This window comes from Struthio camelus, chromosome 1 (genome assembly GCF_040807025.1).
Source record: "Struthio camelus isolate bStrCam1 chromosome 1, bStrCam1.hap1, whole genome shotgun sequence".
Lineage (NCBI taxonomy): Eukaryota > Metazoa > Chordata > Aves > Struthioniformes > Struthionidae > Struthio > Struthio camelus.
The window spans coordinates 151,515,291-151,542,322 of NC_090942.1; the positions used below are offsets into that span (position 1 = coordinate 151,515,291).

The 27,032-nt window shown below is 42.6% G+C and overlaps 1 protein-coding gene across 2 annotated transcripts in view; it reads right to left on the reverse strand.

Annotated features, from left to right (window-relative positions):
* The window catches only part of AFF3 (ALF transcription elongation factor 3), a 337,446-nt gene that overhangs the window by 68,855 nt on the left and 241,559 nt on the right, over positions 1-27,032 (reverse strand). For both annotated transcript variants that reach the window (XM_068924417.1, XM_068924407.1), the window contains exon 9: positions 13,093-13,133. In XM_068924417.1, coding sequence (XP_068780518.1) covers positions 13,093-13,133 — 41 coding nt within the window. The remainder of the gene's footprint in view (positions 1-13,092; positions 13,134-27,032) is intronic.

Consider the following 27,032-nt stretch of genomic DNA (forward strand, 5'->3'; position numbering starts at 1 on the left):
GCTATGGTCTTAATAAAAAGTCACTGAGAATTTCTTAGCTTAAGAGGCTCATCTTTTCTTCTGCTCTTTCAGATTTTACCTTCTCCTACATGCTCTCTCTTTTATATTGGTAAGACTAACCACATGTTTCACCACTTCTTCATCCCTGATTATCTGGAAAAGTAACTTGTGGGTCCATGCAGCTATGGCTTTTGCAGTTACTTGTCCTTTTAAGCTAACCTCCCAACTGAAGAACTGAATGCGAGTGCACGATAGCCCCATGGAGCTCAACTCCAAGCAGCCAAAGAGTGCGCTGTGATACTGAAGCTTGTCTTTTCCATGTGGGATGAGGGGAATTCATTTGCTGTACTTTCCCTCATTTAGCCAGAAAGAGTATTCACAGTTTGCCGTAATGTATTTAAAAGCTGATGTGGTACATTACTAACATAAGAACAATTACAAACCAGATCCCCAGTTTACTGCTGCTCCACAGTCTTACCAGACTTTCGGCCTCAAAAGCAACCCTAACAATTTGGATAGGGCAACTTCACTGTGGTAGCCTGGGAGATCTTATACAGGCAGAGGAGACCAGCAGTAAAGAGTGGCCTGAGGACAGAACTTTGTCATGGCTCTTGTAATGCTAATAAATGGTTAATGCTACACTTTGTCCAAATGGAAGAACAAAACACATTTCTTAGAAAATAATGTAGTGTTAGCTCTGATTAGCTAACCACATCAAATGCTAAGGCACTTATCTGCTTAAACATTGCCCTTTCTCTTCAGGGATAAAAAATGCGCATGGGAACATTATATAGTGCAAGGCTCCAGGAAGGGGGAATTTATTCTTGCCTCACTGCTGAACAATTCTTGGATAATCAGGTGTCAACCTGGCACTTTTCACCAGCACGAAATCCCCTAAAATTATTTAGGAAAATATATACTTTTCCACACAATACTCAGGAAATATCAACAATCTGAAGTTAAAATTCAGTGACAGATGACAAGCAGATAACATGCTAATGCAGACAATGGCATAAAAAGAAAAGTTGAACTAAAGGTCACAGTACATCTCTGTATTGGTCAAAGAGTGATAATCTCAGAGGGTGTTTAGGTTTTGCTGTCTTCTCAGATCGTTCTCTGGCTGTGCACAACTGACTTTGCAATCATCGTTTTCAGCTGAAACAGAGGTGCTGTGCCATGAATCCCTCCCGCGACATGGGGAGGAGGAATGTGGAATGTGATCTGACAGCTGGAAGAGCCTCAAATTAGGTTCTTCCGAGAGCTATACCTTTCAACATCTCTATTTCAGGAGTGCAGGCTACAGCCGCCACACAGGAAGCCCAGTGGCATTTCTTTTCTGTCCGCTGCACCTCGTCCTGCAAGTGCTGGGACGTTTTTGCATAAGGCATTTGCACCAAAAAGTTTCAAACTGATACAATTGAGTGTTTGTTATTAGTTTCAGCACACTGGGAATCTGTCAGTCTTTCACAAATTTCCTCATTTTCTAAGTCTTAGCTCTTTTAGCTATTTTTTTTTTTTGTGCAGAGGACAAATTCTGTCTTATTAAATGAAAACAATGGAGTGAGAAGTTGGAAATTGCCAGGAAGCCTGGGAAAGACCGACACTCGGCGGAGATTTCATTCCATATTTTCCTGTTGACCTCACAGGCTCCCAGCACAAGAGCTCCGAGTACATTAAAGAAAGGCCACAGTCTCATTTGGTCCTATGAACATTGGCAATATGTTATAAGGACAATATACAAGCTTGAAAGGGAAAAACCGCAGCAATGTCCTCATGCCCTGGAGGTTTTGTCTGGTGCAATGCTGTTTAACCAGAGCTCTGTGAGGTTTTAAATGGCCATATGAGATTTATAGTAGGTCATGACCAGATCTCTTTTCAGGGCAAAGTTTGAAAAGTCCATTTGTCTCAAAATTTAAAAAAAGAGTCTGGTAATTCTCCAAGGTTTTTCCTCTTCCTTCAGGCAACTATTTTAGCCTGGCCAGAGTTCCTAAACCCTCCCCAAGAGCCCTTTTAATGTGGGAAATATTGTCCTAGCGTCTCCTATCAAAAGAATAATACTGAAGATACAAATATTTACAAATCCTCTCTAACTCCACATGGTCAGTATCAAGCTTATTAAGTTTTAGAAAAAGGGACATCATGACCTTAAAAGAAGCGGCTGCAGGAAATAAGTATTTGAGGGGATTATTAGCGCGGAAGAGTAATGGTTGTTAAGGGGAGCCAAACGGAGGAGACTCGGCGCTCCCGCAGAAACGTCCTGCCCGCCCCACAGCCTTGCTGCCCTGCTGCCGGCCACCAGCAAAGGGCAGCCCTGTCTCGGTGCTCGCGCCACTGTGGGCTCTCACCCCGGCCCAGAAGGGCAGCATTGCCCTCTATTCTCTCTAAATGGGCTGCAAGAAGGGAAGAAAAGGGAGGTGGTAGAGCAGAAGCCAGGCAGCCCTGCTGGCTGCCGGGGGCTGCTGGTGTAACCATCAGCCCTTTGGCTGTCAGGGGCCATCTCCCTCCTGGTTATGAAATAACACAGATTTCCCAGGGTACGCACACCCCACGCCAAAGCCAGGGCCAGCTCAGATACTCGCACAAGCACATTAAAGTGTCTTAAGGGATCATTGCAAAGCGAGAGATTTACTTGGCAGGTCTCTACGACTTTTCTGGGACAATTTTTATCTGCCGTGTAAATCAGAATCATGGGATTCTTTCACCCCGCTCCTCCTTTTGTTTTTTTTATTTGATGAACTGTTTGTTCGTTTAGAGCAGTTATGCTTGATTGTGCCAGTAAATAATAAGCAAGTGCAATTGTGAATTATTTGGCTGCTATAATTTCAGAGAAGAGCCTATTCTCTTCTGTGTGCATGAGGGAGATTCCCACAAGCACGAAGAAAAGTTATGTGCTTGAGTCAAGAATGAAAAAGGCCTTTAAAATCTTTACAGCAATCTAATACACAGGATACACTGGTATGAAACGTAAATTTCATTAGATACAAAATATCTCCCTTTAAAATAACTATTTTTCCTTTTTAAGATATATAATTTTCTTTTTTTGTTAAAATGCCAGAAGATTGCAGACTATATAAAAGATAGCATGTGTCTCATTTAAATCATACCCTATGGAAAAATATGTAATTTAATTTAAGTAATTTCTATTTATTTCTGCCTTTCAAAATGATATCATTTTCAGGTTATAAAAATGTAATTCCTGAACTTAGACTCTTTACACCTAGTTTCAAGCCAGACCTAATTTTACATCTAAGTTAAAAACACATGAGAGCTCACAATTATAATATGATCTGTCCCCTCTCTGACTGCAAAAAGGGCAGCGTGCTGTAAGTAGAGATCCTGAGAAAAGGAAGGCCTTCCATTCTGAAGATGATTTTGAAATTTCTTGCCATTCCAGTTTGGAGCAAAGCCCTCCAGTTCTGAATTTCCCCATGAAACAGAGCCTGAAAGAAAGTAATAATAATAAAAAATAAAGGAGAAAGTCCTTGTTCTGATGATTTGTAAAGAAAATGTCACCAGGCAGACCTCCTGGAAATGACGACTGAGCAGAAAGCCTTGCAACTTGAGAATTTTAGACATTTGATTTTTTGGGGGTCTTGGCTTCCATCAAAAGAGCTCCAGTGGTTCGGGAGCCTGGATGCCTTCCCTGCAGCCCTCCTCATTAGGCTGCTGAGGAGTGTATCGGGGGAGCTGATAGTCAGGCTGAGTTCAACTGGAACTGGGTCCTGATGTCTAAACGACACGCACAGTGTGTTCCTGTAAAGAATGCACTTGTGCAACCTTTGGAAACACACATAGGCAGCACTGCACTTTTTAAAAACTGGAAATGTTTCCAAAGTCCTGAGGTCAAATCCTCAGCAGGCAAAAACGCCACTCAAATAACTGAGATAACGCCACTGAAATCAGTGGAGCTATTACAATTTATATCAGTGAAGATCTGGTCATTGAAGTTAAAAGCAAGAGTTCAAAGGGTAGAATTAGTGTAAAGCAAGAATCATTGCTAGTGTACACTGATCAGCGCCATCAATGAGCCAGAGAGAATTACTGGTCTGTGGGGCTCAAAACATTAAAAACAATTACATGATTTAAGCTTTGGTTTCATGGAAAAAACCTCCCAAACAAACTAAACCAGAAACTTGCCATTTTTCTATTTACTTTTCACATTTGCCATGAAAAAATGCTCCCAGCTGCCACAAACTAACTCTTTGGGTAAACCAAAAGGTTTGCATGCAAAGCCAATTTGTCAGCGTTGGCCAAAAAGTATATAAGCGTACCTCCTTCTCCTGATGTCTGCGTGAAAGACTTTCCACATACCTGGAAAAAGTATGCCTTCTTTAACCAGCTCAAGCCCTACAGCTCGATACAACATTCCTTACTCACCCAAAACTCCCAGCAATTTGAATTTGGCTTGTGGGTATATCAGGAATGCAGGGTCAAGTCCCTGCTTTGGAAGCTCTTCTGGGCACAGAACTTCTCTGAACTGTGGCTTTGCTTCAGTTCCCAGATTTCAATGCAGTGCACAGAAAGAGAGATTTTTTTCTTCATAGGAAGGAACGAAAGAAACAATTACTTGGATGGGAAGAGGCTTTTACAATTAGTAGGATCACTGGGATTCTGGGAATAAGACCCACCACGGGGGTCTGTAATTGGTCTATGGAAGTGTATCCCCTTCAAAGACTTCTCAATAAGAACTTGCTTACAAGTGTGGATGGTGGTCCTCAAGAGGCTTGGATGACGTTTTCTTGGCCAAAAATCTTGGGCAGTCAGGAGATGACTGGTGTACGTCACCCAGCAAGCACTGATTTTTTCTGATAAGGCAGGAAAATGACAAAATTGTCAAAGGAATAGCAGCAGAGAAACAAAAACAGTCCTATGAATATGATCTTTTTTTTCAGAAAGTTCTGGATTTGGTTTTTTCCCAGGACTTTCTTAGCCAAGGACTTCTCCAGAGGTACTACCAAACATGCCTGAAACCTTTCTAAGAGCAGCTGTGATGCTTGCTCAAGATGAAGCATTTGTAGGAAACTTGGTGGAACACACCGAGCTGCAGGACCCTATTGGACTGCTGCTGTACCTTCAGCTTGGCATATGTGAAAGAGCTAGGCGGGAAACTGCTTTCCAATCCTTAGAGCTCTGTTAGATTTCACAAATGTTCCAATTCTTCTTCGGGAGGAAACCCAGGCTGTTCGAAGATTCCATTTTTATTTTCTTTCACTGAAATGCACGAAATCTAGAACAGTGTGAAGCCCTTCCTCAATGGCAGAGTAAATCTGCCTCTTGTGCAAGTCAAGGAGAGGGGAAAGGAAGAAATTCTTCCTGCAACCGACATCAAAATCAAAACAGTCATGACAAAAAGAATGGATGAGATTTCACAAGGGAGAAAAGCATCTCAGACCTTATCACTGTGATCTCACTGAAGGAATGTCTCAGGCCCAATTGAATCACATGCTAATCCCCGGGGTGAAAGCCCAGAGGGCCTCTTTCTTTGTACCTACTCACCTTTTGTTGCCTGCAAAGAAACTGGCCACAGTTCTGCTCCTCCTGTGTAGGGTCCTCTTCATCCCGCAAAGAGCAAAGAGCCAGCTGAGGCTCTGACTGTGTGTTGTCCCCACTGGGGGCCACACGAAGAAGCTGTAGTAAAGAGCCCCTTGCCCACCCTCGCTGCAAGCGCAGCTTTTTTGTGGCACTGGCCTCCTGTAGCACGTGCCTGCTCTCCCCCAGGCAAATCAAGGCTCGCATCTCCTTTTTGCCTCCATTGGTGCCAGGGTCAGAACAAAACCAAGAGAAAGGAGAAAATACTCTTAAAATTAAGATTTTTAAAAAAGAGGGCAGTAGGCAGATAGCCTTACAAATGACAAAGGCAAGCCCAGAAGTTCAGTTCAGATTTCTAAACTGCTTTTGCGAGAGGCAGGAAAACTGGCTAGGGTGAGCATGTCATCCGTGGAGTTTTTGGGGCTGATGCCAGAAAACCCTGTTGTGCTTGGCTGATTACTGAGTGATTAAAGCTTGAAGGGGGAATCTCCTTCCATCTGCCGCATGGACAACTGGCTCCTGGAAAGAGAACTGAAATGTCTCCTTTGCTTACTCTGGAGACTCCCTGAGCTAGAGCTAGAACAAGATGCGCAAACACAAAAGGGTCAAAAGTCCCACGCTAACGTCACGTAACTGGATCAGACTGAGGTGCCACTGCTTTGTTACAAATTTTCAGGATTTCTTAAAATAAGGTGGTAATGAAAGAGTAGTGATTTGTGGGAACAGCATGGTCCCTCGTTTCCTGCTATTAGTGCTGTGTAAACCTGAGCCTTCTTTCTTCAGGCTGCCAGGAAATAGATACAAATGTATTTATAAGATTTCACTTTTGCAGCATAGCACTAAAAATAGCACAGTACATCATTCATAATACAGTTCTTTGTATTCTTTTATCCTACTGTTGAAGCCAGCCCAAAGAAAGGCAAAATGTTATCAGCTGTCCTCCCTACCTCTTCCAATAAAGCACGTTTCAGCTACAAGAGCTGCTATCAAGGTTAAAATCCTCTTTGTTTTACAACATGTTCATTGCCTAAGGGGACTAGCATTGCCCAAAGGGAGCATAATGTTCAAGTCTCATTGAAAGATAGTAAGTAGTATAAATAATAAAGAAAACGCAGAATTCATTAACAAATTCACTGCCCATAGCTGACTATGTATTCATGATATATGAAAGTCATGCTCAGAGCATCAATTCAACAATACTTTAAGTCAGTGCTCCCTTGACCCATGCTGATGAAGATGGACAGACAGGTTACAGAAGATTATGCCACCAAGGGTCATAAAAATACAGAAGTTTCCCAATTGCAAACTGATTTTTCAAAGACGATTACCTGCACAATTTAACTGGATGGCCACTTATGCCTTCCAGGTTTCATATTGTTAATGTTTGTTTTCTCTCGGATTTTTGCTGTTTCTCTTGCTTTCCCTCTTTCTTCGCCCCAGAAACACACATTAGAAAAACACTCTCACACTTCTTGTCCTATGTGATTTATTCCCATGAAATTAAATTACATTTTTATAAGCCTGTGTTACTGCAAACGATAGCTGAAGATTTGCTGAAAAAATTAATTCCTGATCTGTTGCTGTGAAGCGTCCTCGCTAGCACTGAACTGACTCTGTCTTTCAAAACCAGATGGAAGCAGTCCAACGGTATGATTAACTTCTTAGTCCCTGCAATTTCCTATTGCTCTACTTGCCCTAGATTTCAGGATTGACCTCCTGCTTCACTGCAAAATGCACAGTTGCTCAGCTTGATAAATCACACGAATACTTTTTTGATCACAGTTATCTACTATTTACTACATACCCAGTGAGGTTAATCATATGCTGAGGCACTTCATATGCTGCACACATATACACTCTTCTTCCCAATAGCACTTTGCATATTCTTCACGCTGCCAGCCAGCAATGGGACCTGTCTTCTCCTTACTAATATGCAAAAGACTGCAGACCTGCACCTTGTCTCTTTCTCCCCCCATGTTAATTATGTAATTATCCACACACTGATTCTTAAAAGCCAAAGTAAAGACATTGGAAATTACAAGTCATACCTTTCTTTCAGCAGATAGATGTTTTTCAAAATACAATTGTTTCTCTAGCACTAGAACTTATCGTCTCCCCTCAAATATCATTGGGGAGCTATTGAGAAAGTATGGGGTTTCCCATCGGGAGATGGGAAATGTTTGGCTGTCGTGATAGCAAACGGCTTTCACTTACTTGAATAAAAAACACATCTTAACGCTCCCGCTTAGGAAATACTTCTTTCTCTTAAACACTACAAGAATTTCAGTATTTAGTGAAAACATATCTAACTAGGGCTCATAATTGCTAAAATTCCCTCAAACAGCTCTGCTCAGCACATCCAAACCATGTCTCCTGGTGCTACTGTAGAACAATTCCACACAAACGACAACAGTAGTCAAGACACGGGAAGACATCCAGTAGCAGATGAGTGCCTACGGATCTTATTCACAAGTTAAATGAAGGGAAATAGAGTCCCAGTTTTCCAGAGATATCTGTTCCTTTTCACTCCAAACCTTCCCCACAAGTTTTTTTTTTTTTAGAGCTCTTTTTCTCTAATGCACAACAGGAAAGGTACCGTCTACAATGCTGGAAAAAGTACCCTACATATAATGCATATCATTATTCTTATTCCTTCAAGTTCTGCAACTAGGAAGGCTGAGAAATGAGAACTCTAGATCGTTTCTGCCACAAGATGTAACAGCAGTCACCTTTGCTACCCTCTAGCACGTGGGAGGGCTGCGACTGTCGGACACCAGTGATTCCAAACAACTGGTAAGCTTTCATGCAGGGAACAAACCGTAATCTCCTGTCAGAGGTATTCTCTTTTTTCTTGTAGAGACAATCTTGGAAGCATAATCAATGTACTAATAACTGCTAGAACTGTATGTCTGTTTCTATGACAAAGAATACTGTGCGTGTACCTTGTTCTCCAGCCAACCTTTGCATCCTGTGGAGCCCATGATCTCAGTTCCTTCATTTTCTGCTGGGACCCAGATCAACTGTCACAAGCCAAGGCTTCCCCTTGGCTGTCACTGATTACACAGACCTGTCATATTATGTCTTTCCTGCTGGCCAGCAAGCTGAGTCACTCCACTGATAAGCTGACCACGTAGCTTCTCATGTGGAGGACTCTCACAGTGTGAAAGGCGATGTTATCAAAAAACTCAGTCCAACACAAACATAAATACGTGGGTGACATGAAGCACATGAGTATTTTTGCTAGCTGCCTCTGGACTATTTGCTTACTTTAGGGTATCACAAGTTTAACTGCCTCGCTTGATCACAGCTCAAGTAGATACTTGAGAACAAGAAATCTTTGGCGCAGTCCACTGAAAGTTTTAAGACTGCTTGGACAGCTGCCTTCTCTGCTTTAAGCGATTTATTAAAAGTTTAAATTGCTGCCTATTGTTGCCTTAATACTTCACAAACAGCCCATCCCCAGGCCTCCTAACTCAAATGGTCTGTCTCAATGTGACTTAGTTTACAGGAAAAGAGCTGGCCTACAATCCCACTGGACTGACCACCCATCTCATGGCTGCTTACAATATCAACGGGAGGGCCTGGATTGTCCTAGGATATCCTTTTCTGTCTGATGCTCCTCACGGCTGAGTGCTAACGTGGGCATGTGAAAACTGGTTCTGCAGCACCTCTGCTTTCAGACCACCCTGTGGCACCACTGTGTCTCACAACCTCCCGCACAACTCCCAGTACCGAACACCTGTTGCTGAATTTATTTGTCCCTTCTCAGGGTCTTGAGTTCAGCTGGCCTGAGCTCAACCACCCATTAGGGTAAACCAGCTCATGCTTGGCAACCTTCCATTTTGATGTCCTAACCATGATCAAATACGGATGAACAAGGCACAGCGACATGGAAATACAAAGTACTATTCCTTCTATTTCACAGGAGCTCAGACAGGCTGTGTAACTCACCAGCCATCACACATGGGGCTTGTCTACACTGCAAAACGGAGATTAGTGTTGAGACGCCTTGTCTATCAACAGCCTAAGGTGGTAAATCAAATAACTTTATCAAAGCCTGTGCTTAACAGTTCAGGGCTGGATGAAACATACTTATATTAACCAGGTGCTGAGCGTAAGCTAATCAGCTGGACTCTTTACAGGACTTATCAGCTGAGATGGGAAGGCTTGCCAGCACGGCCATATGGCTACTAGGCTGAACGGGCTCACTCCCTGCCAGTTTAGTACTCTCTCTCTCTCTGTCCTGCGCTCCTGCGCTGAGGTTAGTACACGCAGAGCTAATAAGGTCTGTCTGCATCCTCCAATATGAGTACACAAAGAGGATAATAGATCAGAACAGTGAATTAAGCGTGCCTCATAAGTACCACCCAAGCACCACAGTGAATAAGCTATCTTTTCCCTGTTAACAATGAAAGAGGAAATTCACCAGCAGCATAATGCTTTCCGTAAGCATTCAAAATCCTTACTCAGCCCCACTTGGCCTACACTATAGCACAGAGAAATTAAAGCAGCCAGGGGAATAAAAGTGCCCTAGGACACTGTAAATCTTTACTTCGTGGAAAATCTTATCTTGCACACGAATATGAGCTGCAAGTAAGTTTAATGTGTGGATTAAGTACTGTGAGGTCTCCTTTACGGTGGGCTTTTCAGCCTAAAAAGAACAAAAGGATAATGAGTGTTGTGTTTGGGTATGATTGCAAACATCTGTAATTTACAGCTGGACATTTGCCATTGCAAAAGCATCCACAAAGCAAGTGCTTCTGAGTTAGTGGAACAGACTGCAAAAAAATTGGCTTAAAAGCCATTCAGCATTAAGGTGAGAGTTCTGGGACCACTGGAGACAACAGTAAAATCTATTCAGCTCAGTGGGATTGAGCAGGTTTAAGAGCTGGCTTAACCACACTACTTACTGTTAAATAATAACAGAATACACTGAATATTTTAGTAACAGGCATTTTTCTTAATCTGAAAGCTATTCAGGCAGTGAATAGAAGAATCAAATGGTCAAAGATATGCTAGAGCGCTATACCATTAAGGTGTACGACTTAAGTTTGTGTTCTTCACTCTCCCAAAAACTGAACACTCTATACAGTTGAACCACTTTACTGAAGAGCATAATAAAATTAAAGCCAAGCTGTGCAGTATAAACACTGAGGGTTTTTCATGACAGAATGAAAAGCTAAAGGGGCCAGTGCATCTTTCCTGACAGAACCTCCTGCAAAATAGTCAGGGCATGTGCAGAGCAACCGGTCTTCTGGAAGGAGAAAAGCTGTTTCAGTCAAGCTTCTGGGTCACTAATCTTCGTGTTTGCACATAAATCTGCTGGGCGTTACTGTGCCATTCTGAAAACAAGACTGAGTGCAATACACTGTAGTGTATTGCAATGGCTACAGGTCTAAAAACTCTCCTTTTTTTTTCCATTTTCTGTTTAGCTAAACTATTATCTTTTTTAAGAGAATCTCAAAGCGAATATTGGAACAGGAACAGCTGGAAAATATTTTTCCAAAAAATCAGTAGATGAAATAACTGAGAGGTTTATTTAAACCGTCATCTCATGGAAAAAGGGACCGTCCAGTCCCGGGGCGCTGGGAAGTGTCTGGTGCATGACCAGCAGTTCTTAGTTGCCACTGGGACACAAGCAATGAGTGGCAATATCGCATGCGCCCACGCTTCAGGCAAGCTTAGACAGAAACTGCTGCTAAAAGTGTCAGTTACTGGCCCCTTGCCCTCGTGCTTGCTCAACGTAGTTGCGCTTTGGAAGGCAAGGAGGCATCTCCCACAGGGTGCGTTTGCAGGGGGTTTTCAGCGGCTCGTCCAGAAAGATGGGAGGAAGGTGGCCCAACTCGCAAATGTTTGCGGAGCAGGTGGGAAGTCTGTAGCCTCTAGAGGTGCTTTCAGGGGAAGAGAGGGGGAAGCAGAGGAAGCCTGGTCATAAATAATAAACCCATGGTGTGAAGGGCAATTCTGTGCGTTCTGGGCGCTCCGAGGGTTGGGGGCAGCCTGCTCCCAGTTCCCTTGCCACAGCCTGCTGAGGGAGGACCCATCTTTCCAGCCCTGCTACTTCTCTTTCTAGGAGAGACGGAAAGTGCCATGCAGGGTTTTAGGTTCATTAATTACTCGCAGGGGCAGCTCTTCAGGAATGCTCCTCATTTAGCCCTGAGGACTGATGCTGAGAAAAATCATATTCTCCGGTCACAGTATTGTTCCCACCAAATGCAAAAGCTGCTTGGGAGAGTGTGCACACATCCGGGCAGAGGGGCATAATGCTACTCTCAGTCTTCTTTCTCTTTGCAGTCGGCCCAATTACAGTGAATACTCGTGCGCCCTGCAACTGAGCCAGTGACTTCACCCATATCCCACACATTTCACTCAGGAAATTTTTTCCTTAAGGGAGAGAAAAAAAAAAATCTAAACAAAATGGTGCTTGTAAACTGTTGCGGGGGGGGGAGGGGAGGAGGACGATAATTTTGGCGGTCTTAGCCTCAGACCAGAGAGAAATGTTATTCATCCATGCACAACATATAATTCAGCCTAAGTGACAGGCTCTGCTCTGGAGAAATCCTGGCCTGAGCTGCCTTCGAGAGTCAATTACTGCTTATTCCCAGGGAGGCGGGGGGCGGGGGGCCAGACGGAGCAGAGGGGGCTGCCAACTAGGCATGGGGAAATTTACTCTGTGTCAGCCGGCATGACACAGTACCTCATTTGTGGATAAATGTAAATCTACTCGTTCTTTTTCACAGGCACTAAAATGTACAGTCTCTCCTCCTCCTTCCCTCCCCCCACCCCCAAAACTGGAAAAGAAATCAGGACTGTCTTAGAAAGCTACCTTATATTTCAATCAATCCTCTTTTATGAAAGTCATTTAAGGTAAATACCTGTGTAGACCTATGGCCCAACTATAACATTTACTATGGCCCAAATCCTGAATTCCTCACTCAGGCAAGTTTCCCATTGAAGTTAATGGAATTTTGCCTGAAAAAGAGCTGAGTAAAGCCTGAATACCGTCTAAGGATTTGGTCCCTTGCTTATCTGCCTGAAGCGCTGCTGCTGTTCCAGACGAAGTAAACAATGAATTAAGTTCCTCAAAGTATCAAGCTCTCAAAACTTAAGGGGTAAAAAAAAGCATTGTTTCTGTGCATAAAATGTATAGAGAATCTCATCAAAAGAAGAGTAATTCCCAGGGAAAGAATTTGCAAAAAGTCAAAAGCGAACATCTCAAAATAAATGAAGTACTTATTGCTGAAAAATGAGCTTAGATATATCTCAGCAAACTCTAAAGCTCAGAATTTACTGCATCATTCATGCCTTTTCCAGTAAGTTTCTTATCTCTCGTTTGGTATCACAACAAGGGATTCTGCATACTCTGTGTGAAATACAAGACGACTGTGATTTTTGCAGTAATAAACTCTACACATGCATGACAAATCCAAGCATGCAAAATGTTTAACATCCCAGTTCACAGATACTTTGGGGACAAAATCCGATTATGAGTTATATGCCACAATAAATAGGGCTCAACGTTTCATAAAGCAATTTATAGTTCATAAAAATGACAAAATGTACCTGTCAGATAGAACGCGGAGAGCAGATCTCTGTGCTGCCTGCTGGAAGAAAGGGCAGAGATGTTTATTTTATATTCTGACTTTAAAATTACGAGCACAATCAACACTTTAAAAAATGCGTTACACACATTTTTGTCACGTGTCCAAATTTTAAACTACTAGCAAAATAGCAGAGAGTCTACAGTAAAATGGACATTCCAGCCTAGTAAATGTAAAAACACTTTGTTAAGTATGCCATAAACCAGAAGATTGTCAAAGCACTGCACAATATTTGAGGTCTGAACTACTCTATTTAGATGATTTTCTGCAGGTCTCTGAAAAACTCTGCAGGGCTCAGCTCTCTTCCTTCCCCTCTCCCCGCTTCCGCACTCCCACTCCCTCTCCTTTACCATTAGTCTCCTCCCATTCTTCCACAGAAACAAACATCACATATTTGGTTCCGTTTGCGATGAAGCCTGTAGCTACAATTATAAATTTAGCAAAGCCTGCCAGAGCTACTGCAGACTTTTCATAAGCGCTGCCATGTTAATCTGCTGGCAGCTTTTGACTGCACAGGACAGGATTGACCTGTTGCTCGTTTGCTCCTCAGTTTTTGCCTAGTGCAACTCTTTGGCTGGGGTGGGGAAGCATGGTGCTTGTTCTTGTGTTAACCAGCAGTTCTGGGAATAGAAATCATAGCCTCTCAAGTTTAATAGGACTCCCAAGCCTATCCCTGAGCTAGTTTGCCACTTTATTATTATTATTCTTTCCCTCCTTGAATCATTTCAAGCGGTGTGATTCATGGCTTCGGCACAGTAACTAGCTGCTAAGCAAAGATGAAAACCATAATGTGTTGAAAATCTACTTTAAAGCCTCAGTTCTACTTGTACCTGCCCAGAGCGTGCCTCCCCTGCCTCAGAAGGGACACAAAAGTAAGCAGGGCGGAGGGCAAGGGGCAGAGAATGAAAAGTGAATTTTCTCTTTGCAGTTGCCAGGTGGATGTGTTTCAGACCGTTCTCTTTGGTTTCTCAGGCTGCAGAGGGGCCTGTCCACATCTGTATCCACATACAAGTCATGTGGCTTGTAGCTATCCTGGTCAGCGCTGGAGAGCATGCAAGTAATCTTTCTGGCTAATCAAAACACTACTGGCAGGTTGCAAGGAAAAAGCTTGATAAAACCTGGCTTGTGGCTGCAGTGAAGAGCACTTCTCAGAAAGGTATAAAAAGATCCCCTGGGTGGGTCCGCCCAGATCTGACAGGAGTGCAGAAATCCTTTGGGGAGGGTATCAGTCGGGGTTTGGAAGCAGGATTTCTGCTGAAGGAACATCTTGGAATTATTTGTGCCTCCTGGGATCCTCAGGGAGTTGTTTGCCGTGTCTCATACAGCAAATTGTCAGGAGATGTGGGCTATGCCTCACCCTCAGCACACGGCTGGCAGGAGGGCTTGGTCCTTAGTGTTGACTTTCTGCACTGCACAGAAAATCCACAGGATGGATTGGACAGGTCCCTCCAGCTCAGTGAGACCGCCCATGGCATGAACACGTGCTTTTTAGTGCAACAAAAATAATATGGGGATTCTAGTATTTTTTACTGTCTCCAGTGAATCATCCTATCTGCATGCTCTCTGGATACAACTCTGCGTGTCATCCAGTCCACATGACACAGGACACTCCTTAAGGAGAACAGACACTTTCCATTCCTCTAGGTTGGCATCTTGCCTCTCTTGCCTCTAAGGAGGACTCATGATGATTTCATCTCACTTCTTGTGCACAAAAGCAAATGAGATCCAAACCTTAGATTTAAGAGTGTCTTATGACTTAATCTGTTCCTAAATAACCCAAGTCAATGTGAGTCCCTCCCCTCTCACACCTGACTGCCCTCACTAGGAGGAAGCTATGTCCCTTTTGAGTTTGAAGTCGTCCAGCTTCCAATGCTGACCTCTGCACCATGTTATGCCTTTTCCTGCAAAGTTTGCCTCGCTATCAGCGCCCTTTTCCATGACCAGACAATGTATACACTAATCAAGTCGCCTCTCCTTCTTCTCTCCTATTGGCAGCTAGCACAAGTCTTACACTCACAGGCAGCCACTATGTGGCAGTGCAGTTTAAGTCACCTTTAACATTTCCTGTTCTTGGCTCAGTCCACCTCAGGTGCTCAGGTGGTTGTGCAATGAAACTGGGTTAGAAAATTGATCCAGCTGAAAGATAATATCTTCTTCTTCTTCTTCTTCTTCTTCTTCTTCTTCTTCTTCTTTTTTAATATATTTTGGCCATGTTATTTATAATCTGGATCCCTTTTCCAAGCTGTTTCCTCATGTGCTGGCTCTCACAGCGGAGGGCTGCAATGGTGGACACACCAGATGTCCCCACCACGGGATGGTGGGGGCAGTGTGCAGCAGAGAGCCTTGCCGATCTGAAAAAGGCATGTCCGCCAAGGAGTTCACTTGCACTTGACACCTTTCTCACTCCTTTCTGGGGAGGTGTGGAGACCTCCTGGGGCAAGGTATGTGGTTGCCGGGGTAGCCAGAAGGCACAGAAGGAGACGGGCTGCTCTGTAGCCACAGTCCTCATGGACCTCATAGAGACCTGAAGAAAGAGAATGTGGACTTCAGTGATGCCAAAAAGCTCCCACAATGGGATGTAGGGTGCTATTTTGTTTCCCTAAAATCCCTAAATGTGAGAGATGGAGAAGCTCTGGATACTTTCTCTTTCAGTCAAGATGAAAGCTGGCCTCAGGAGGGAAATGAGGTGAGAAGACAGGATGGCTCTCTTGTCTTAATCTATTTAGACCGCTAAACTGTGCCAGTTCGTGTGGTACTGGACTGCAGCCTTAGGTACCAGTCTTTAGTTTCAATCTTGGTACATCCCGCTGTTGACAGCTTTGAAAAGGTGAGCCATTCTGGGCAAGACAATGCATCCACATGACAGGCAGGGCAGCAGAGAGAAATGTACAAGTACTTTTCAATGAGATCATTCTATTTTTCAATTAACTTATCTTCTGAAGTCCTTTAATAAATGTTCTTCTTCACCAGGAGGCACTGCAGACCGCATGGGGCAACACACACTTTGCTTGATGGTAGCACATTCTATATACGAAACTATTGATGTCTTTCTCATACTGTTTGAAAATATAACCATATTTGGTTGTATATGTGTGTGACTGCCTGAGCTGCTAACAACCCCATTTCTAAATGATGGGAGAATGAGATCCAGTTGTAAGTGGTTATGTTTACTCTTCCTCCCTGGAGAAACAGATCTATTGCCTGCAATGAAAGGCAGTTAGCGACTATGTGGCAATTTTAATTCTAGCCTATATTGCTCCCCTCTCCTGGAGAAAGTGAGCTGTTGTAATTAAAAGTAGTTACCAGTTCCCTAGCAAGTATAAATACTTGCAACCACTAATTACAGTCTATTCTCTCACTGCTCTGCTAGAGGACTGGGCTGCTCAACTTAAGGGCCAATATTTGCCCTTGATTGCTGCTAACAGGTTCTTTGTGACCCCTCTCAAACCCTTTCACAAATCACCAAAGGAGGGGTCATGACCTCTCCAGGGTTTGAGAAACCCTGCACTATGGAAACAGCTTTCTGTGATTTATTATGCTTCTAATATGCTGGTATTATCTATGTAATGACGTAAGCAAAAAGGTGGTACTTAGTATATCATATTATATTGCCTGCACTACTCTTTTTTAATAGCTTACTTTTGATTGTGCTATTTATTTTGCTTTTTATTCTACATTCTTAACAACTTCAGTGAGGACAACTCATCCATCAGGAAAGAAGACTGCTGGTTTTAGAAATCAGAGCAGAGAAATAAGTTTGCAGTTTGATGTTGCTGATAGAATTTAAAGATCTTCAAGACTTATCACTAAAAAAAGGTGCTTTGAAGTGCTTAATATTTTGTTGATAAGTGATTGAGCTGCAGTCAAGTGTGTCCACTAGTAATGAGTATAATGATGAATTTTTAATTCTTGGAATTAATGGGGTTACTCATGGATTAATGTTCTCCTCAATATGAATAAGGGTATTGGAGGCCATCCCATCACATAGTAACTTCAGTGCTGAGTAGGAAATAGAGAAGTAGAAAAAAATCACTTAGGTGACTCAGCTCCTTGGGAAGCTAGCCATAGTAAATGAGATGAATTACTCAATTTCACTACATCAAGAGTTGTAAATTACAAGATATCAGCTGGTTAGTCTTCCTCATGCCCCATCTGAATTGGTTATAGATAGATTCAGGACAGAGTTTCATTGACCTGATTTTAGTTCATTAATCATTCATGAATGAATTCTAGCTCTACCCCAAGACTACTGAGACAAAACAAGTTTTCAGCCAGCAATAATCATGTTCAGGTTCTCAGTCTCTAGAGACTGCATCTCCTTTCTCCATCCTTTATTGCAATGAGCCAGAGCTTGGGAACATAATCAGCAGATATTCAGGTTTCAGTGTGTGTTAAATGAGCTACCAAAATTACTTGAAGTGTCACAAGTTGCAATCTGTTGTTGAAGGGAAATCAAAGAGGAAATTAAATGCTGTCATTGTAATTGGGACTGAGCAGTGAGCAGAACAGGTTGAACACAGCTATGGAGCTGGAGATCCTGGAGCGTTAAGAGTGGTCCCCAGAAATCTCCCTTAAATCTACTTGGAACAGAATTGCTTCATAAACTGTGGGGCTCACAGGCATTTTTGGAAAAGAAAAAATTAGAGCTATGGAAGAATGTTCTGCTGGGCTTGGGAGAGTGTCCTGGAGGCACTTACACACTGAGTATGGATGTATTTTCCTATACCCCACCCAAGGCACACTTTGGCAAATAACAGCCAGTAAACCGACTGTTGGCAGATTTAGGCATTTTTTTTTCTCCATTTCTCCTGGCGTGTGGATTAATGGCTGTTATCAGGAGAAAGCTCAGTCATGGCAATTGTATGGACTTATACTAGTATAAGAGACTTCAGTGAGATGGCGCAGGTGTATACATGGTGATAACTTGAACTGTTTCTTTGGTAAAGGTGTATCACAATACTTACCACCTGCATATGACTAAACCCAGTTGCTTGCAGAGCATCTTGTTTGTCTTCCCCTGGTGGTAGGTTTTCCCCTGGAACTATGCAGTGAGCAATTTATTCCTTAAATAAGCAGCTCCCTTATAAGCAGCCCAATTATTAACCCAAGCCAAGGTTAAGAAAAGATGTCAGGACCATACACTGTTGTTTGGGAAGGACACTAGAACAGATGTTTTTATATCTGCCTTCTTTCATGTTTTGCTTTTCATATTTCTTCCACGTTGATTCTGTTTTAACTTCCTAAAGTTTTGTTTGCCTGTAGCTTAGATGCTGTTTATTCCTAAACTATTGAAGCGGAGAAGACATGTGGTGAATGGCACAACCTGACTACTTGCCATAACTTAGGCCAAAGAACTCCCCAGCACTTCTTTCTGTTTCAGATCTGGGAGCTACTGTGGACGTAGAGCAAATCTTTTGGATAATTCTCTGGTTGTGATTTAAAGAAAAAATCTCCTGTAGGTGAAGATCCTGCTGATTCTTCACCTGCAGTGTTAAAATGTGATTCTAGCTCAGCTTTGTTCAGATGCACCTTCCTGCCCTGGAAGTTACATGTTTGCTTGCGGGAGCTCTGTTGTAGTCTCACGACTTTGCTCCCTGTGCCGGTGTGTTTATAGATCACGATTAAGTCAGCTGTTAGCCCTGTTTTAGATACATTCAATTCATAGTGCTCATTTCTCTCATTCTGAGGCATGTCTTCCAAATGCGTTAGGCATCCTTCTCCCTCTTTAAACACTCTTCAGGTTTTCAGCGTTCCCCTCGAAGAGTGCAGAGATGCACATAGCATTGCAATCCCACTCCCATCAAGGCTCAGAACAGAGGCAATAAAATCCCTTTGCGCCTACAGATATGCCCTCTGTAAATGCCCGTAAGTGCCTTGTGGCCACAAGAGTTGTCCTCGGAGCTCATGTTTAAGTAATTTATTGTATATGATTCTTAATGTGCCTTATCTCAATGCATTATTCTGCTACCTCTCATTGTTCCTAAGGGTTTTGTTTGAGAATTGCTTTTCATTGTGGATTTCTGAGGGATTTAAAATCACTTGTAAACTGCAGCACCAGTGTTCCTCTGTAAATTTGCAATATGGATGTGTGAATGTGAGTTTCACTGTCCACTCAATGTTTATTTAAGATTTACAGGCTGTAAGACTTGAAAGAGTCTCTTTTTTTTCCCATTTTGGAGTTGGTTATCATCAGAGCCACATCTTTAAAGGATCTATTAAAACCTTCCTGGATTTCATGATTTCTCCAGGCCTTTCAACAGCTTAGTATTCATTTTTTTACTTTGGGGTTTTATCATTGTATTTCTGGAGCACATTTTTCTTTCTCCTCTGCTTTGCCCATTAATCCTTATTAATCTTCTGGGGCAGCACAGTCTAGTGACTTGAATATGGCGCCTGGGATTGAAAGACCTAAGCGCTAATCCTGGTTTTGCAGCTCACTTGCTATGTGACTTCAAACAAGCCACATCTCTGTTTCAGTCTCCCTGTCAGTTCTCAGAGATAATAATTCTTGCTTAACTTTACCTAAATACCTCTCAGGGGCATTGTATTAAGTAGTTAATTCTTGTAAAGTGATTTAGATCTCCAAATTACTGTAATAAGCAGCATGGGTATTAACCATTCAGACAATTTTATATGTTGAATCTTCTGTCCTGCCCCTGTTCAGATTTACACCTGAATTCTGCCCTTGGATAAGCATGTGATGTCTTTCAGTGAAGAGATGTTAACTTTAATCTTTTTCAGTGGAGACAAGCAGAAGAGAAGTCCTGGGTATCTTACATTAATAAAACAGCTAACGCTCAAAGACATTGCAGGAAGGTCTCCATCACTGCAAGGGAAGCAGCAGTCTTGGAAAACCCTTTCTGCCTCCAAAGAAACAGTCTCCTTATCCAGGAAAAGGTAACTTTGTCAAAGTGCTGCTTGCATTTAGAATATCTCAGGCAAAATGTCAGTGTTATGCCAGGGGTTTTACAAGATTGACCGGGAAATCCAAAAGCTCAGAATTAAAGCTGAATTCTTCCAAAAGCCCATATATGTGAAAATGGCAGAAATACAAGTCTAGGTTCTCTAAATATTGGTAACTTTGTTCAGTGAGATGCTATGTCAGTTGTCTATGATGCGTTTGTTACTACTCAAATGTTTTATATGTTCTGCTTGGATTGTGCTGAGAAATAAGACAGGATAAAATCCTTAACTGATCAAAATCAGCGGCAAAACTCTTGCTGAGCTCAGAGGAGCCAGATTTCCTTCTAGGTGCAAGAGAAATTACTGCAGTGGTTCCCCAAATCCCTTTATTTAAATCCTGGTTTTGACAGATTGACTGCTTTTCATCATGTGCGAATACAGCTGCTACTCCTTTTACTCTGCTATTTACATTTTTTCCCACATTCTTTTCTTATTCACTTAGTCCTTTCCTCTTTTAATGCTCCTTGCTTTCTGATATGCTTTCAGCGGCCTCTTCCTCTGTTCCTGCTGTCACCTGTTTGTGTGTTTCACATCTCCTTTGTACTGCTCTTCGCAGTGATGGTGGATCCTGCTAGCACCACCTGATCCTGAGCCGAACGCCCAGGTGGAATGAAGTTCCCTTGGCTATGGCCAGAGCCTTCCACTTTGCAAAGAGCAACATGCTAAGACCATGCACGTGTGCATATGTGTGCGTGTGTGAGTGCACTTGAGTGTGTATGCTCACACATGTGTGAGAGAGACACACGCCGAGTCCCTACAGCTTTCCTCCTTGCTCTCCTCCATGCTGCTTCTGTTGTGCAGGTCTTCGGGGGAAGGAAAAAGCTGGGCTTATACTAAAAACACACAAGTTGAGAGGGATAGATGGATATAGCAACATAAAAATAACGGAGTAGGGTAAGTTAGCACGTGTCCTGTGCACTCCAGAATCTGCCTGGGATGTGTTCCCCTGTTCCCTCTTGTAATAGCTGTAATACCACAAATGATCTTCATTTGTGATCTATGTGAATGGTGGTGTTGGTTATTTTACAGTTCCCTTGCAGGCATGCTGGAATGAATTTGCCTCCAGGCAGACACACGCTTTATAGAGACAGTTGAGAGTGGAGAAGACTCGGACGCGGTCCCTGATTTCAGCGAGAGGAGGAGCAGCGGGTGGGTGAAAGGGGCCACGTGATCCCGAAGCTGTTTCTGCCTGGCTCAAGAAGAGGAGTGTGAAGACAGTGAAACGAAGCCACTGATTTTTAACACGCTTGTGGAGGACAAGGGAAAGCAAGCCTGGAGATGTAGGGCCTAATCCCTCTTTCTGTTGTAAGTCAGCAGGCATTGCTGAATTGATTGAATCAGGATACGATGGCATTTCAGTCAACATGGATGTTCATAGAGTAGTTCCAGTTCACAAGGGGAAAAGAAATGCAAACATTTCAGGAAGCCAGGGTTAAGGAAGTTACATTAGATACAGTGAGAAACTATTTGGCTTGGAAGAAAGGGGAAACCTGTGGAAAAAGGTAGGCTTTGAAGATTTGGTAGAGCTACGACTTAGTTTAGTCACAGCATCAACATAAAGAGACAAGAGAGATGTCCTTGTATTTCAAGTTTATTTTCCAGTCTATTTTTAGAGGTTTGCTACTAAGGAGAGCCAAGTTCAGAGCTCTGTGTGCAACTCTCCCCACATATTGCGCACGTCTAAGAGTCAAGCCGATCTGTAACCTTTCTCGTTGTCATTCTTGGTGGTGGCATTTAAATTTAGAGCTTGATCCTGCCCGCCAGTGCATGACAGTCACTGAATCTGATTTTGTAAGATAGGCAGTGATGTGAGCCAAGGTTGGCAGGACAAGACTGAGCTCTTATTTTGTTTCATCTGACAGTTTCAGTGAGGCAGTCTTGGTCTTCTTGTCATGCCTTGTGCAAGTGCAAATTTAGATGTCACAGAGATTTTAAAATCAGAGCTGGCAAACCACAAAAAGCTTGGCTCAGCTGGCTTAAATCTTGCTCTGGATTTTAGTTATGTTGGATACCAAAAGGGCTGCTGCTTTAATACACAGGAAATAACGGACTTATCTGAGTTAAGTAAGGCTGTTACAACAGCTATTCTTCCAGTCTAAAAATAAACCCACGTTATAGTGACAGAGCGCTGAGCAAACCATTTGGATTAAATAAGAAAACACCTGAGATTCTAGCCATTTCTTAAGTTTTAAATTTTCCATTTTTGCTTATCTCTGCTTTGCGCAGTTTTGGTGGCAATCAAACTCGCACATGCCCAGACTTCATGAAATAAATTTCCTGTGCTCAGTGGAGTGAGAAACTTCAGACAGATTTTTTCCACGTTTATCAGGACATTTTTTTGGAGAGGTAAATTCATTTGGAACGATGAGGCAGGCTCTGTGGTTTTTTTTTCCCAGGGCTGAGTGTTCTCCTCTCCTCTTTTCTTTGCTCATTTTCACTTCTGATCAAGTGTCGAGTATTGCACTGATGAAGAGGTGAATAAAAGGGAGCGCAACACTAAAATGACTTGATGTGGTTAAAATATTTGGACATGACATATGTGAACACAATTAGCACTGACTAAAAATAGTTTTAATGATGGACATGGCTATGCAATGGTGTGTTATAATTTACCTAATATAACTGTTCTCTCTAGATGTACCTGACTGTGCTCTGTGAGTGGCTGATCTTTGACTTCAGAAAGTGCCATCATAACAGATGAGATCTGATGGAAAAAAAGCTTGTAGCCACTTTGCCCCTTTTCAATATGTTTTAAAGTTCATTGCAGATTGCTTCAAATTAGCTGGAATATGACATTTCATATGCAGAAGTAGTGCTTATATAGGTTCTGCTAAAATTATCCTCCTTCTGGAAGAAGATATAGACATGGCTGTTCATTTCAGGCTAATTTTTACTTTTGCACTGATTGGCAGTCCGTATCCAGAAATGAGAGGCAGAAGTCCTGCATGTTTTTAAAAAGCTTGTCCTTAAATACGTTCTTTCTCACTCATTTCTGGCTATCGTCAAAAAAGCGAAGCACACGTTCAGGACTTCAAAAAAAAAATCATTTCCCAGTGCTGGTTATGTAGGGACATGGTGACACTGCTGCTGACCCCATAGTGGGACTTGTGTCCTGCTGCAAAGCCCCAGGCTGCAGCCCACCCTGGCCGTGCCCGGGCTGCAGCGGGGAGCGTGCAACCCCTGTGCCTGCCCGGCACAGTCACTTTTCCTCTCTCTCCCTGGGGCGCTGGGTGAGAAGTCAGACCAGGCTCCGGAGACTCTTATTTTCCCAAACTGAAGCTGTTCCTCATGAACTTTCCTGAGCCTGCTCTTCCCCTGAGGTCTCCTGGATGGGGATGGAGCCCTCTGTTTGCTTTGGCTCGCCTTTGGCGAGGGCCATTTACATTGACGCTGCAGGAGATCCTGCAGAGCCTGCCTGGCCCCATTGTTTCTTAAGGAGGGCAGCAACTTCCATTAAAAAACTGTCTTAACTCTTCCTTTGGTGGAGGGCGCATGGGCAAAATTAACAAAGCTGAGAAGGTCATTCACTGCCTTTCTGTGCACTGTGTGTGGATGGTGTTTTTAGCCTGTGTATTTACCTGCTGCGGCAGCGGGATAGTCATCTGATTATTTAAAAAAAAAAAAAAGTAGTAAAACTAAGTCTTTCTTTTTGAGATAGAGCAGGGGCTTGAGTTTGGAGCCTTGTCCCTCTGAGTGTGTTCTGATTGCTTCTTCAACTTCTGTTTATACAATTTTACAAAATTTTGGCAGGAATCAAGAGCACATACCAGGGTGTTGGCTTTTATGAATCTCCTGGGATGTGAAAGTCAAGCTGACTGGATGAACTTTGGTTACATATTCCAGACAAGCACAATGACTCTATTTATTCAGACTTGGCAGCCAGAATGCAGATTGACTCTGTGGGTAATAAATTTTCACAGCCACAAAACTTCAGCAGCAACCAACCTGATCCGGCGCAGAAAAATGCATACAAGGAAGCAGACTTGGGTTGCAAAAATATGGTAGATTATTATTCCACGTATGTGTACCAGTCAGTTAATTTATTTGGCTATTGATTGACGTGAACTGCACAAATGGTTCCAGGGATCCTTTCCCCCTTAAACGAACTGCTTTCTATTATAGAATTTTCATATTGTAAAAGAACAAGTAGGGGGGAAAAAAGAGAATTGTTCATATTACAATCGACAACCTCCTTTTAATATTTCACCCAAGACTGATTTAAGTTATCCAGTGACCTCTACAGTGAAGAGCAGGGTATTATAATGGGGACTGTTTCATGTGCTATGCCACACTTCAAGGAACCAAAAGGCAATAACCACTACAATTCAGTACTCTGAACAATCTTAAGTACAACTTTGACATCTTCATGCTACAAAGCTTCAGATGCTTTCTGGGAGAGATGATGACAAAATTATTACTCAATCTGTTATAAATCAAAATGAATTGGCACTTTAACTTGCAGATTTATGTTAACTGCCTTGCTATCTGTTAATTGCACGCTCTTTAGATATTGATTGGGGATTAAAAAGTATATTTTCTTCAATCTGTGTGATGTAAAATATGCCAACAGGAAATTTTCCCTCTGCATATTAGATCCTATGATCACTGCCTGTAAAATTAAAACGATCAGTTTAAATGGATAAACTATGCTCATTAAAGAGGAAAAATACATTTATGTAATTAAAATTAAGAGACTAATATGTGTGGATAATGTAATTACTGTGGGCACACACACACTCAGCTCAAACCCAGCCTCTTTTGCCTCTCCTGGGTTTGTGAATCTCACTACCTTAATTGCTGGCACGGAGGGAGCATTTGAGAATGGCCTGCCCGCTGCGGTCCTGCAGCTCCTAATCATGTGTCCGTCTTGCACTTGGCCTCCGTCATCCACAGCTCACACTCTCTGTGTCAGTCACAGTCCTCCAAATATCACCCTTAGGGACACAGTAGCACCTGTCCTCCTTCGCACGACTTCAGAAACCTTCCATTTGCCTCTTGGCGATTTCAAAGTCGAATACAAAATCACCTTCTAAGCTTTCAAAGTCTTTCCTCAAAACCTTGTCCTTTAGAAATCAAGAAAAAGATAAGCTTTCTAGTTCTTGTACAGTTCACCTTCAGCTATTTAAACAATTGGACTACTTAAATGAGTATGACTACTCAGAGGTTAATCAACTATGTAAAGAATATCTGCGAATCATTCATGTACTGTTCCTATACCCTCAACTTTAATTTCCTTCTTCCCTGTTCCCGAGCCTAGAAACAGATCTGAGATTAAAGAGTTTCAGAATTAAGAAGTAAAGAGAAAGTGGGTTCATCCGTTGACATTTAGATACAGATCCATGTGGCAATCTATTAATTCAGTTAGAAGAAGGGGTCAATGTTATTCTTTTTGGGGCCTATTTCCTGCTAGGTAGAGAAAACTTACTATTTTGTTTATCTAACAGGCACATTTATTTAACATTTTCATGTTTGTTCAGCAAACCTACAGGCCCCAGCTGAGATTCTGCAAAGCGTTTTAAATAGCAGGGGGCGGCCCATGCCTCAAGGAATTTTTTATCTGTACACTCAAATAAGAAAAAAATGTGATTGGTCCCATTTTACAGATAGGGGATCAAGTCAAAAGTAATTGTTAAAGATTGTTCACCCTGCTGCTTGCAATGATTAGAACTGAGAAATGGGAGCTCAGCTCTGCTCTGGTTGCCACTCTGGTGGAAAAATCTATTTTGGCCTCTGGAGAGCTTGTTCGAGCATAGAGGCGAAAGACTCAGGCTAAATAAGGTGTACCTAAAAGCTCCAATTACTGAATGAAGACCTTGCATAGCATACATAGTACTAGCGATCCAAGCACAGGAAAGATATTAATAGTTGTAAGTAACAGCACTAAACCTAAGATAACATGTGCGTACGCCCGAATGGCTGTACTTTTCCACTATCCCTTCTCCCATCTCCCTTCCCACGCTAACTGCTGGCTCTCCCCTCCCCTAACGCTCAGACCCACTCTCCAAACACCACAGTACCTTTGCGTGCTATTGTTATTCCTCAGTGGTCCCTTTTGCCACTCACTTTACTTTGCCCTATGCTGTCTATGTTCTGTATTTTAAACTATATAGACAAGCAGGAGGAGTAATTAAATGTGCTTCGGGATGAAATACATTAAACAGAAAGAAATTGCATAAATATGTAAATTATTGAATCCATGCGCTGAATCTTCTTAACACCATGAAGCTTTGCTCAAAATAGAAGAAATAGCAGTTTTTGTCGTTTACTGTGAATATTAAAAGGTCTTGACTTACCTGTTGTGTGGAGTACAGTGCAAAATACAGACTTTTAGTAAAGAGAATTTAAAAAAAAACTGAAAGAGTTTCAGGTCTAGATACCTAGAATTATTTGTCTCAGATCCTGAATTTTGGAACTGTAGATAGCTACAGTTACCCTTGATTGAAAAAAATCACATTTGAAAACCATGTTATATCCAGCACTGGATCCCTCTGTGATCTGCAAAGGCGGGGGCTGTGCAACCAGGGACAGGATTTCCATCACGTGCTCTGGAGAACGCATAGGACATGCATTCTTGTGCAAGAAGGAAGGGAAGGGGCTTCTGCCCGCTCAGCACCTACTGCATCTGTGCCAGCATATTGCAAGAGCAAGAGGAGAACATGCGAGAGCACAGCTTGGCAATTAGACTTTCTCGGCTGGCCATCGGAAAGTCAAGATCCAGCCAGTCCTAGTCTAGTGAACACCTAATTTTCTAGACAAAGCAGAGCGATGCTTTAAGAAAAAGCCAGGAGAGATCAACCTGGCAAAAAAACTCAACTCTCCTGAGACACAGGAGATGTGGGCTGAAGTATCTGCTCCTGGTCAGGTAGTCCAGGGTCTCTAAAAACCAGGTGAGCGCCCCAATTGCTAGGTTATGGATTGAAACAAATGCACAACCAAGCA